The 13,574-nt window shown below is 38.4% G+C and overlaps 1 protein-coding gene across 2 annotated transcripts in view; it reads right to left on the minus strand.

Moving 5' to 3' along the window:
• The window catches only part of LOC140301699 (transmembrane protein 266-like), a 44,446-nt gene that overhangs the window by 22,145 nt on the left and 8,727 nt on the right, over nucleotides 1–13,574 (minus strand). For both annotated transcript variants that reach the window (XM_072380287.1, XM_072380286.1), the window contains exon 3: nucleotides 10,610–10,801. In XM_072380287.1, coding sequence (XP_072236388.1) covers nucleotides 10,610–10,801 — 192 coding nt within the window. The remainder of the gene's footprint in view (nucleotides 1–10,609; nucleotides 10,802–13,574) is intronic.

A 13,574-nucleotide genomic window follows, 5' to 3' on the forward strand; every position in this document is an offset into this window, starting at 1 on the left:
AGGAAACCTAGTTATAGGAAACCATATTTCAAAGAAACTAAACATGTTGCTCCTTCATTGTGTACTTGGCCCTATAGTAACATAGATCCTAAGTGGGAATGGAAAACCAATTCCAAATTTTCCAACTTTGAGGTTATCAATCTCTTTATCAATGCCGGAAAAAAGAACATAATTTGTGCAGTTGAACTGCATTGAATTTAATACTCACAAATCACAATTTGTGAGTGATGCTTTGCTACTGGTTACCAACTGAACAAATAATTTGTAACGGTAGATATCCTGCATTTTATTAGAATAAGCACCATTGTTGGGCCATTTTCTTTGACTAAGATAGCCTAAATGAAAACAATATTATCTCATTTCCACCTTTTTTTACAGCTAATGTTAGCTGCTAACAGCTCACTTCACATTTGCTGCTCAGAATAGCGAAGGTTGGACCCTTTTTAAAAGAGTGTGAGATCCACATTTCAGGTAGGTGAGGTTACAGTCTTTCATAGTTTGGTATAAAAGTAAGATCCAAAAAAATGTAGATGACATTGGTACCTATAATAAAAGTGTATTAAATCTTTATGCAACACAACCTGCTGAACTATTAGACCAGCTACCAGCAACAACCCTTTAACAGAGGGAAATAGTGTCTGTTTACCATTTTAAGGATTTAAGTATTAGGTTCTGAATCTTTATAGATTTTAATAGAAGAACATCTAAACATCTAAAGCTGTCAAAACCCATCCTTGAATGCTTCTAGAGCACAATAAAGCTGGATATCACTGAATGTTTAGTGTGTAACCTTTTTTAAACTATCCATCTTCAACAATATTCATTTTTATTTTGGGGAGTCAGATGAGGGTTTATCCAGAGATTTTGACCTTTCTAAAAGAAAAGTCAAAGAATCTCACATTTTTCATGTCTGTGAATATCAACTACACTGCACCATGGGTGAGCATGAGCCTGGGTGAAAAGCTACAACTTGTGTTCATGTATTACTTTTGTGGCAGAACTACTGTGTTTAATGACAAATACGCAGGCCTGTTAATTGTTGCAAATCTGATTTAATCAAATCATTTCAGTGTGAATTCTGATGAGCTGCTGAACAATGCCCAGTAATTTACAGAAGTTATCATCTGAACATGTATCAAAAATCACAAAGTAAAAGCTTTCCTGGGTATCTCTGAAATTGAAGTTTATCAAGTTAATTTGCACTTATCACAGAAAACAGCCTTTGTGCAAACATTGAACATTTAGATTCTACATTACATGGGCATGCAGCCGTTCCAGTGGCAGAGGAATAAAGGAGACTGGGAGATAACAGGAAGGGCAGTCAGTCCCTGGTCACTGTCTCAGAAAACATCCTTTGCTCTCTAATTTAATCAGGACAAATTGGCTCAACCAGGTGAAAGCCTTTAGAGAATGCATTATTCCAACAAGTAACACTTCAACATGTCACCTTTTTTCCCCCTTTCTCAAACAAAGTGAACGCATGTAAAGTAACACTGCAGTACAGTGCAATGCTAAAGTAAATGGTCACACAACTTTGTGTTGCACAATGCAACGCAAGTATAGCTAACAGCACAGGTGTGTTGAAATCTTTAAATTCAGGTTGATGAGCTCTCAATGCTGCCCTTACATGCAATGATACAAAGTTCTGGGGATAAGGTTTAAATTGTAAATGGCGTGGTAAGCCTTAAAAGCTCTCGATATGCAAAATAGTCACAGTGTATCTTATGTAATTGCAGTCAAGGCTGAGATCCAATTTGACAACAAAATCACTGTAGTGTAGCAAATGAGCCGATAGTATTTCCAAAATAGAACATTTGGACTCTCAGCATAAAGCTGGTGGGTGGCAAAGCATGGGAGTACTTGCACCCACCCCCCATTTGCTCACTACATATTTAGATTAACCATCTGGTGTTGGTTCCTAACCATGGACTCCTTGCATATTTGGACCAGCCGTATAAGCAACATATGCTTCTGTCTCAGTGTCTGGCAACCACAAACCCATCACTGGGATGGGAGGTGACATCATTCCTCTGCTCAGGTGTTTACTTGTAATTGCATTCTGGGGGTTGGAGTGGTCTGGTGAGCCAGTCTGGCAGCTTGAATCTCACTATGTTTTTACTTTTTTTTTTTACTTAATCCAATAAGCCCATCTACTTTTCTTCATCCTTTATCACGCCATCAGTATCATGCTTGATGCCAAGAATTTTTTTTACCCCATATATATAATCCATAACACTTTAAAAGTCTTTATCATTTCCTTGGTTCGATCACAGGTACCTACAGCGTGTGCTTTCTGTTTTGCTCCTGTGACTGTATTTTATTCTCATTGAAAAATATATAAATCCTCTTCCGTGTGTGTGTGTGTGTATATATATATATATATATATATATATATATATATATATATATACCATTTTTTTTGTTTTATTTTGTTTTGCCACACCTGTGGAAGCATGCACAAACACAAGCGCAAATGCACAATATCAAAAAAATATCTAAATATCGAATATCTAAAGAGTGAGCAAACAAACAAAAGCAGCTTGATGACTATGCGGAGAGTGGGCGGCCATGAAAGTGCTGAATACAAGCCCACGCCACCTTGGTCCTCCCAGCATTTTTCCGAGACAGGAAGATGGATGGGCCCAACTCTAATAATAACTACACTCCACTTACCATGGCGCCAAAACTGCTAACTCTGCAACTGCCCCCTGATGCTAGCTAGAACAACCACCTCTCACAATGTCGCCCACTTCTCTCCTGATTGGAACATTCTGTTAGGTAACAATATAGTAAAAGGGTGTTGGAAATCTCCAACCTGTCCACCCTTGTTCACCTTCACTGCAGAACCATGAATCTGCAGGCTCCTGCACGCATATGAAGGTGTATTTGGTAGTTCTGGTCAGTGGGATGAATATTAGGAGAAGCAAGAACATAGAGAAAATTGGTAGAGATACAGAAAAACCTAGAAACATGGTGAAAGAGAGAAAAAGAAGAGCCTATCTGAATGTGCAGACGCATCAATAAAGAAACCCTATTGTTCCTAATAAGGTGTGACAGCTCAGTATAAACTGGAATATGAAGTGAACCATGATTACAAAGGATTAGATAACAACCACTACGCAGTGCAGTGAGAAGGCTTTTCGGGCCTGGCCTTGTTTCCTGTCTCTCTTTCTCCATGTATAAATCCTCTACGTACTACGTTTCTGTTCATGCATAAAATTATGTGTGTGTGTGTGTGTGTGTGGATGAGATGGAGACAGCAAAAGATTGAGGGGTTGTGTGTGACTGTCTCCTTAGCCGTTACATGACGTGAGGGCAGCACACCATACATGAGATAAAATTAAGGTCAGCTCCACCTTCACAATTCTATGGCCTGTGATATGCAAACATTCCTGACAGTAGGTGCTTCATCACACAGTGACAGCTTGACACAGGAGCTTTTTCTCTTGAATAATCCCCTCTGCTTGCCTCCTGTTATGAAACATGCTCCGACTACAACATGGTCAAGCTGTACTGATACAAAGCTCTGTTTACTTAGACACTAAACCAGACATGTGCGAAGGAAAAAGATCCTGTGACTTATCTCCTACTCCTAACATGTTAAATATGTTTTTCTTTTTTTTTCTTTCAGTTTCAGAGACTAATCAACAAAACATCCCACACCCACGTTTTCTTCGGAAATGAGCAAATGAGAAAACCTGTGCTGACAGCAACACATTCTAAAACAGCTGAAAATAACTCCCACCCTTCACCTAATGAACCGTCACCATGTTGATGAAACTCTGGGCTTGTGACATTTTCACTTTCAGGAGCGCACCAGTTGTGCCTAACATCATCGCAGAAGCATGTCTAAACATTTTCAATGCAAGACATTCTTTGTGACACTCCTTCACTATCTCAGAACGCCAATGAGCCGGCTAATGCAGAGGGAGTGGAGGGGGGTGTGGTGGGGGGTGTGGTGCAAGTAGTGGGGCAATCTACTTTCCCAGGTGGAGTCAGCAGAGCAGCCAATAGATTACTCTCCCTAGCACATTTTCTTTTTGATGGCCGTGGATTGCATCCCAGTGACGCTGTCTTGCCTCCTCTCAACCTCACTTCATCATTCCACTCGTCCATAAAATAGGTTCATTTCCTCTGCCATATTTCCCTAAAGGTGAGTTTAGCAATCGGTCACTTCACAAGATGCACTCCAGCTTTTCCCATTTGCATTTTGAACGCAAAGAAATGGACCCGACGATGCTTGCACACCGTTGTGACCCATCAAAGTCAACTCACAGGTAGGTGACGCGAAAGCGCTGATTTAAGAAAGCTGCCTACCGCCGCAGGAGACTGGTAAAACATGATGATGGTGCACGGGCGTGGTGTTTGTGAATGTCAATTAAGGAGGGCCGCTGTCTGTTTGAGAGGTGGATCGATACGGTAATGAGGAGACAGAGACACGGCCGTAATCACCAAAAGCTCAGAGGTGCTGAAATCCACAGAATTAAATAGAATTGGGCACTGCAGGGCATCAGGCCGAGTGCCACATTCACGAGATGCACTTGCAACATCTCACTGATTCTAATGATGTGGCCTTGGGAAAAAAAAAAAAAAAAAAACGATTGCATTAATTGGCAAAAGATTTGATAATGCTATAAATTTGATTGAATTGTAGAAACTGAAACTCTTATCACACATTAAACAATAAAAATCAGCACTGTACTGGTAAAAGTGATAAATACAAGGGGTTATTGTAGTCTTTACGTTATGGTAAATATTCAACCTAAACATCACTGAAGCTCGAGCCTAGTGAATTTAAATGGAATTTCATTAAAGCTAAAAGAAAGAATGATGACTTTTATAGCTCCCACTGGCAGCATTTGTACAAGCACACATTTTTCACTAATGACTTGAATATGAAAACGTGGCCCCATCCCACTAAGCGCACTTGGAGTAAATTGAGCTCACTGGTAAAATAACCTTCACCACAGTGTCTGTTAAATCTGTTGTTACAGCTTTGTACAGCAGCGTCTTTTACAGTTGCTCAGCCTAAAAGAGGACCAAGAGGAGAGATGTAGTCTCTTTCCCTCAGACCTGAGTTCATTTATACAGAATGGTGGACTCATTTTGTGATTACTCAGCAACAGCAAAACTGTGACCCAGTTATGAAAAACTCTTTAAGAACCAGATAACAGGTATGTCACCAGGTCAGACTACAAGGGAATGCTGCTTCCATATTCATCCCTGTACAGCAACAATGCAGACTCCATTGAAACACAGTCACAGCCAAAACTGATCTATTCATTACGTATAGCAATAGAAATAAATGCTGCCACTGACTCTGACATAGAATAGGATACTGTATGGATGTACTGGTTTTTAACACCAGCACAATGTGAGAGTTGCACTGTCTACTGTTGATGGTGTGTCTGTGAAATCCATCTGTTTCTGGCTCTGACTGGCTAAGTGAAGGGAACCAATGGAGTGAGACCTGATTTGGTGTCAAACGGAGTCCCTGGATGAGGTAGTGTGAAAGGATCTGGCATGTATGTGTGTGTTGGATCCTGAGCCACAACTTATGGTGTTTATGTGCATCCTAGTGAGACCTCAGACTAAAGGCCAGGTTTGACTCACAGTAGCTGGACAGCGAGCAGGTTTTGCATAGTGAAAAAAAAAAGTTTTTCACAAGGAGCGCTGCAAGGTGACCATATTCCTTATGGAAGAACAGCATTTCACACAATTACGTTTAAGTGTATAATACACAAATAGTGAATCTTAGTTTGTAAGCGTAGGACTGCTTTTAGGTCAGTGTGCATTGTTCCAGTAATTTCTCTTCTAAATTTTCCGTTTTGCATCCAAAATGATTAGCATTTTTACATTTCTGTGCTGTAAAACACTCTTGAACATGAAGTCTACAGGACCTGTTTAATCAAGCCTTAAGTTGTGTATGCACAGAGTAAAGTGGAGGGTTGTGTAAATGGTCTGCATTCAAAGAAAATCCTCAGCCTCAGTGAAGTAGACAAGGACAAGTCATCACATGAAAATGTCAAACAAAAAAGGTACCTGCAAAACTGTCAAGACAAGTCTGCATGTGGGCTTTAAACTCTAAAAGATCAAACATAAAGAAAAACTTGGAAATGTATTGCAGAACAACCCTAAACAACCTGCTGCTGACCAGCTGTCTGAGACCCTGTAAAGTAATTGAATTCAGTGATATGTATAGTCAGATAGTACAAAAGACTTACAAGATATTAAGTGTATTACAGTATCGGCTTCTGGCTCATGGACAGTAAAATATCACTTTTAATAATGACTCTGACTGAATTGTCAGCGTGCGGAAGAAGGAGGGTGGATTTTAGCCTGAGATGATTAATTGATCTCAGTTAACTTATGGACGTTTGACAACCCAGAGGATGTCAGTTAATGATAAATAGACATAGGACTGAGCAGCGGGGACAGCAAGGACTTGGTGTGGGGGGGACTTAACACATGATCGATGATGATCTTGCATGCTATGTAACATTCATGCAAGCATAATCGGACTAGTCTATAAATACAAGTGTGCATCTCTGCTGACATGTGGGTCCTGTCCAATATGAAATATAAACGTACAATGTTACAACAACTGTAGCAAGATCTTGCTCCATAACAGCTATGATCGTTAACAGTGGGGATGTTGTTTGTGATGGCACACATCTGCAGAGATGCAAATGCAGTATTCATAACAGACATAACTGTTCCAGTGTGTTGGAACGGAAGTCTACTCAAATTTGTAACATAAGCCATAGAGTAAGCTGACAGCCTCACATATATTTCCATTATGTTTGGTCTCCTTACAGCTGACTTGTTCAATCAATAAAGCTCGTCCACTCATTGACCCCTTCCAGCTGCTGTCTTTGAATTTTCTGCAAAGACCATCAGAAGCTGTGCACTGCTGTCTCTCCAAGTTTCTCCTGAGCCTTGTCACTGCTGACGATGGAAAGATCAGTGAACTTAGCTTTATACCAGTCAGGCCCTCCATTGACTCATTATCAGGACAAAATGAAAGGTGGACACCTCCAATAGGGAGCTGTAGGTTTAGATGAGATAGGCTGGGATGAATAGCATTCAACTCCTGTCACTTACCCTGAAGTCTGATGTTTTAGTTGGTGGAATCATCTTAAGGCAACAAGGACAAGCTTTGGATACTTATTCAGTTCAGTGAGCTATTTTACGCCAAATAATTTTTCAGATAATGGATGTAGGTTTTTGGGAGTTTTTTTACATCTGCCACACACAAAATAAATGCATCTAATACAGTAGCTATTCTTTTTTTGAAAATTCTTATTTAGACTGATTATAAGTCAAAGTCAAATTTATTTGTATAGCACATTTCATGTACAAAACAATTCAAAGTGCTTTACATAAAATAAAAGCATTGCAGCAGGGAGTAGAAAAAGCATTCAAAATATGTAAAAGAATACAAATAGAAAGAAATAAAATAATTCAAATGAATTAAAATGAATAAAAACAAGCAACAGTCTAGATAAGTTAAAAGATACTGTGCAGATTTCATGCATAGACACAAGAAAAAAAATGTTTTCAACCTGGATTTAAAAATGTCTACATTTGGTGACAGTTTAATCTCCACTGGCAGTTTGTTCCACTTGTTTGCAGCATAACAGCTAAATGCTGCTTCTCCATGTTTAGTCTGGACTCTGGACTGGACCAGCTGACCTAAGTCCTTGGATCTAAGAGCTCTGCTGGGTTTATATTCTCTGAACATATCACAGATGTATTTTGGGCCTAAACCGTTTTGGGATTTGTAAACCATCAGTAGGCTTTTAAAATCTATTCTGTGACTAACTGGAAGCCAGTGTAAAGATTTTAATACTGGTGTGATGTGTTCAGATCTCTTAGTCCTGGTTAAAACTCTAGCAGCAGCGTTCTGGATGAGCTGCAGATGTTTAATGCTCTTTTTGGGAAGTCCAGTTAAAAGACCATTACAGTAATCAGGTCTACTGGAGATGAACGCATGGATGACTTTCTTCTGGTCTTTTTGGGAGAGAAAACCTTTAATTCTGTTGATGTTTCTGAGTTGGTAAAAAAGCTGCCTTGGTGACAGTTTTGATGTGGCTGCTGAAAGTCAAATCTGAGTCTATCAACACTCCAAGGATATGAACTTGGTCAGTGATTGTAAGGGCCCGAGTCTGAAGATATTTACCAATGCTGACCCTCTTCTCTTTGCTACCAAACAGAATGAACTCAGTTTTGTCTTCATTTAATTGTAGAAAATTCTCTCTCATCCTGGAGTTTATTTCCTCCAGACACTGACACAGTACATCTGCTGGGCTGTAGTCGTCTGGTGACAGAGACACATAAAGTTGTGTATCGTCTGCATAACTGTGATAATTGATGTTAAAGTTCTGCAATATCTGACCCAAAGGGAGTATATACAAGTTAAACAGAAGAGTTCCAAGAACTGACCCCTGGGGAACTCCACAAGTCATGGCCACTCGCTGAGATTCATAACTGCCAATTGTAACAAAATAACTCTGGCCTTCTAAGTAGGATCTGAACCAGTTAAGGACCACTGCAGAAAGTCCAACCCAGTTTTCCAGCCTGTGCAACAGGATTCTGTGATCTACAGTATCAAACGCAGCACTGAGATCCAACAGAACCAGGACTGAAACATAACCAGAATGCGTATTCAACCTAATGTCGTTTAACACTTTGACCAGAGCTGTTTCAGTGCTGTGAAGCCTGATTGAAAGTTATCGAGACTTCCACTTTCATTCAGAAAGGCGTTGAACTGGTTAAATATAACTTTCTCAATAATCTTAGATATAAAAGAGAGGTTAGAGACAGGTTTGCAGTTGTTCATCACAGAGGTGTCTGAAGTTCTCTTCTTTAGGAGTGGCTTAATGGCTGCTGTCTTTAGTGACTTGGGAAACATCCCTGATACCAGTGAGCTGTTAACTATTTGTAGGAGATCACTTTCTACTGAGGTAAAAACACTTTTTTAAAAATCGGATGGTATTATGTCCAGAGTGCAAGTTGTTAATTTCAGTTGCCAAACTGTTTCCTCCAGGATTTTTAAATCAATAATATTAAATTGTGACATAACGTCAGAGTTAGTTCTAGGTTTTAGACACAGATTAGTTTTCTTGTAGGTCTGTGGTGTGAATGTTTTGTCTAATTATTTAGATTTTTTGGCTAAAAAAGGTGGCAAATTTGTGCATTTCTCAGTGGAGAGAAGGTCTGGGTTTAAATGTTTAGGAGGATTTGTGAGTTTTTCAACCATAGCAAACAGAGTTCGAGAATTGTTGGCATTCTTATTAATCAGTTCCGATAAGTGCAGCTCTCTTGCCTTGCACAGCTCATTGTTATAGCTACGCAGGCTTTGTTTGTACAACTCATAGTGAATCTGAAGCTTTGTTTTCCTCCACTTACGTTCAGCTTTCCTGCATTCTCTTTTACGTTTTTTTGACCGTTGTGGTGTTTCTCCATGGTGTTTTCTGTTTGCTCAAGGTGCTCTCGATTCTTATATATGAGAAAAGATTCATTTCTGTTTGCAAACTTAACATTTGGGTAAATCTAATTCTAAACTAATAACGTTGAAATTTTTACCTTATCAATCTACACTCAATGACACATAACAACATGTTTTTGAAAAAAATAACTCAAAATAATCTCTCATTCTGATGTATTCAGCCCATCTGCTTAAAATTTTCATCAGGTTCAACCAGTTTGATCTGATAACCGTCAAGACCTACTTGTGGGAAACTAAATGGGCAGAGTCAAGAAAATAAGAGATTACACATAAGATCCAACTATAACGCTCATGGTAAAATCAAATTTTAAAGAGTAGGGAAGTCTGGAGATTCTATAATGTTGCATAGACTTGGCTGCAAGCTCCAGGAGCACAGAGGAGTGATAATGAAGGAAATTTTAAACCAACAGGACTCCAGTCCAGAATCATAGTCCAGAACTTTCCAGAAGTACAACAATCTCCGCAGTGTGTCATTAATTAAGTCCTTTTGGCTAGAGCAGCTAGGCTAGAGTCTTTCAGAGGAAGACATGGAAACTTATTGATTACAAAAGGATTATGTCAAGATTTTTCATTTTCATTTTTCATTTTTGATCAACTGATAATAACCCAAAATACTAAAGCATTGGCTTGATTTTTTTTTTTATACATCATTTATTTTTCTTACTTGGATATATGAAATGAATATAATTCTTAAAATGAATCTGAATTTAAATGTATAACACTCCACTACACAACAAAAAGGGCAATGATATGAGTGATCAAAACAATGAAAGTACATGGGGGGAAGCACATTTTGATGGGGTTTCATACTGTCAGTATGTATTTGTTACTTTGGGGAAAAAAGAAGAAAAAAAAGAAACAATGCAAATAATTTAAGTAAAAAAGTAGAAATAATTCATTTACAAATATCATCAAATATCCCCATTTGTAATTATTACACGCCTGCTGCCAAACTGTTCAGAGAAACTTGTTTCATGATGTTTTTCTGAACATATTTCAATATGAATAATCTGGTTTAAACCAGCACAGAATAATGTGTCTGTTGTACATTGCCACAGAGGCAAACCATGATAAAAAATAATTACAAATTTCACTCACCCTTCCCTGTTTTCATCTTCATCTGCATTGGAGAGCAGCTGCGAGCCAGCCAATGAGAGGTCCAGAGCTGCAAGGGGCAGGTCTCTGTAGCCAAAGCTCACCAGTTGGACAGGAGGAGCCAAGCACTGGTTCTCATCCTCCACTGGCTGAGAGATGATCTCCAAGTCTGACAGACCTGCTTGCTCCACTCCCCTAAACACAAGCAAGAGACAGAAAGGCATGCTTAACTTACACAATTATCACATTTCCAAGAAATGCACTGAAACTGGTCAAATCAGTAATATGTATTCAGAACTGACAGACTAAAAATGGAATTACCACATGGTCGAGGCAGGCTTTGAGAGGGAAAAGTTGGCTTTAGACTTCAATTTCGGCATTTCTGGTAAATACATCTTGTTGGTTTTAGTAGATTGAGGATAAAAAAAACAGAGTACGATGACATACATCAGTGACACAGGACAAAGGACAAAGCAAGTTAAAAGAAAAGAAAAGAAAAGACTGATTAATCAGCCCAGTAACCTCACTAAGAACACATCCGTATTTACAGTGTTGGCCTTGGGGTGTAACCACAGGGTCAGAAAGGTTTGCACACAAACACCCACTCTGCACTCGGGAACAACAAGGCACTCCCACCATCCTCCACTGATGTGGACCAGAGGAGTTGATGGTGTGGTGCCGTGCTTTAACAGACTTTGACAAAGATGAAAGTAGAATCTGAAAATTTGAGGCACTCTCTATGATGCATAAGGAGGCTTACAAACTCAACCTAAACAATAAAGTAAAACAAACCATCTTGACAGCTGTGAAAAGAAGACAGATTTCCATGACAAGAAATAAATTAAGCAACTTAGTACTTCTTCTAATAATAAACAAACAAATGCTAATATTAGTCCACTTTATCTGTAACATTGGTGACATTACAATGATACATTATTAACAACAGCCATACACAATTATAGACATTTGCTAGTGACATTCCAGACAGCTGTTCAACAAAAATCTTATTTACGATTTTCTGTATTGTCAATTTTTAGCCCTCTTATGCAAAAGTCATTTGAATGCAAAGTTCTAAGTCAGTAAAATTACTAAAAAACTGACGTTGTTCACATCAGACATTTTTACTTGTCACATCAAGAAAAGTGCTGGTGTTAACAATACAAGTCAAGTCCCCCATAGTGCCGTAGTAAATACTAACCAGCCACGAAACCAAGAACTAGCATTCGGCAGGACTTTCTTGGTCTCATTCTCCAACTTGACAGATTTATTGCCAGGATGAGTCACTTTTTAGACCTCTGAGTGGCCCAAGAGGCTAGCAATAAAAAAAAAAGCAGCGAGGGACATGGCACATAACTTTTATTTAACGTCTGAGCTACTTCATAGAGAAGTGACACAAGAATTTCTAGTTGTCTGCTGTGTCTACACCTTGCAGTGAAGTATCCAGCAGGCTAGCTCATGCCACTGCCATGACAAATAGTAGCAACTAGAGCAGCAATGAAGCTTTAGATTCTGAAGATTTTTTTATTTAGACATTCTGCAACTTCTAACTTTCTGTGCAGTTCTTTGATAGTGACTATGAGTGAAAGCATATTCTTAAGTGTAATGGAACACTTTTCTGACACAATTTCAAATTTTGCAGTCCAACGACAGAAATTGAAAACTATGTGAATGAGAGCAGTTTTTATTGTGAAACTGGCCGCAGGTCTATTAGAATACAGTTTATGAAAACACAGAGAGTAGAAGTCAAGCAAACAGATGTAAAGGGCTGGCTTAAAGCAGAATGAAAATGCAACATGTTGATGTCATGGGAATGCTCATTAATAAATGGTGTTACATTTAGCAACATTTTTTCCATTTCTATTTTTTTTTTAAGACCTGAGCTACATTCCAAAGGAAATAATTGGGAACCGATTAATACTCCGAATGCATTTCCTGCTTTTAAATGTCCAAATGTCTGAAGTGAAAAAACATATGTAATCAGATTTCACAACTTTTATCTAAAGATAAATACTGACATGATTATTTTTACTGAACTGATTTTTATGTTCTTTCAGGGTTTCTTGCTTTCATTTTTGTAATTTTCATCACGAAAAATATCATCTTTGAAAATATTCATCTCTCACAGTTATGCTACTCAGTAAATAAAGCTAACAAGACCTCTTTTATATTTAATTAGCTCATGTTAGCTAGGTAACCATCCATCCATCCATTATCTTCTGCTTATCTGAGGTCAGATCGTGGGGACAACAGGTTCAGAAGGGAAATCCAGAGGTCCTTAGCCAGCTATCAAATCAGGTTATTTCACTATATTGGCAGAGTATTGTAAAAAAAAAAATTTTAAAAACTGCAATCAAAGTGTACATGTTCTATAAGATAGCTGTGTCTTATGTTTTATAATCTACAGCTGGACTAACTTGTGTATGAGACATAAAGATGCTGTAGAATAGTGTATTGTGAATGTATAACACCTTGAAATGCGGTCCATAGTAGCATAGACGTTACAAATGCAGTTTATGACTTCAGTAGCACACAAGGAGATTGTATTGGTTTAAATATCTATAAGTCATTTTTGACCAGTTAATCAGAACTTGGAGTAACTATACTTTTTTCTTTATTAAAAAAAAGATTATTACAATAAATGTCAGTTGAAGGAGATCAAAACAGATATCTTTTATTACAAAAATTAATAAAGCTGAGAAAACCTTTAGGTTAACCTAATAATAGATCACAGTGAATGAAGCTCCTGCTTGGATTTTACTATCTCCTTTATATTTTCCACTGATTAGGTCTGCAACAATAGCTTTTATATTTGACCAAATATGCCAACCTGCTTTTGTTATCTTATTAGCAAACCTACACCCTTCTCTACCAAAAGTCTTAAAAATAATGTCTAAACACATTAAGGATGCTCAGTTGTAGGCCAGCAGCATGTAGCCCAGCGTGCCTACAAGCCCCAGTTGTGTAAAAG

This window comes from Leuresthes tenuis, unplaced genomic scaffold (genome assembly GCF_036924035.1).
Source record: "Leuresthes tenuis unplaced genomic scaffold, fLeuTen1.0.hap1 SCAF_2, whole genome shotgun sequence".
Lineage (NCBI taxonomy): Eukaryota > Metazoa > Chordata > Actinopteri > Atheriniformes > Atherinopsidae > Leuresthes > Leuresthes tenuis.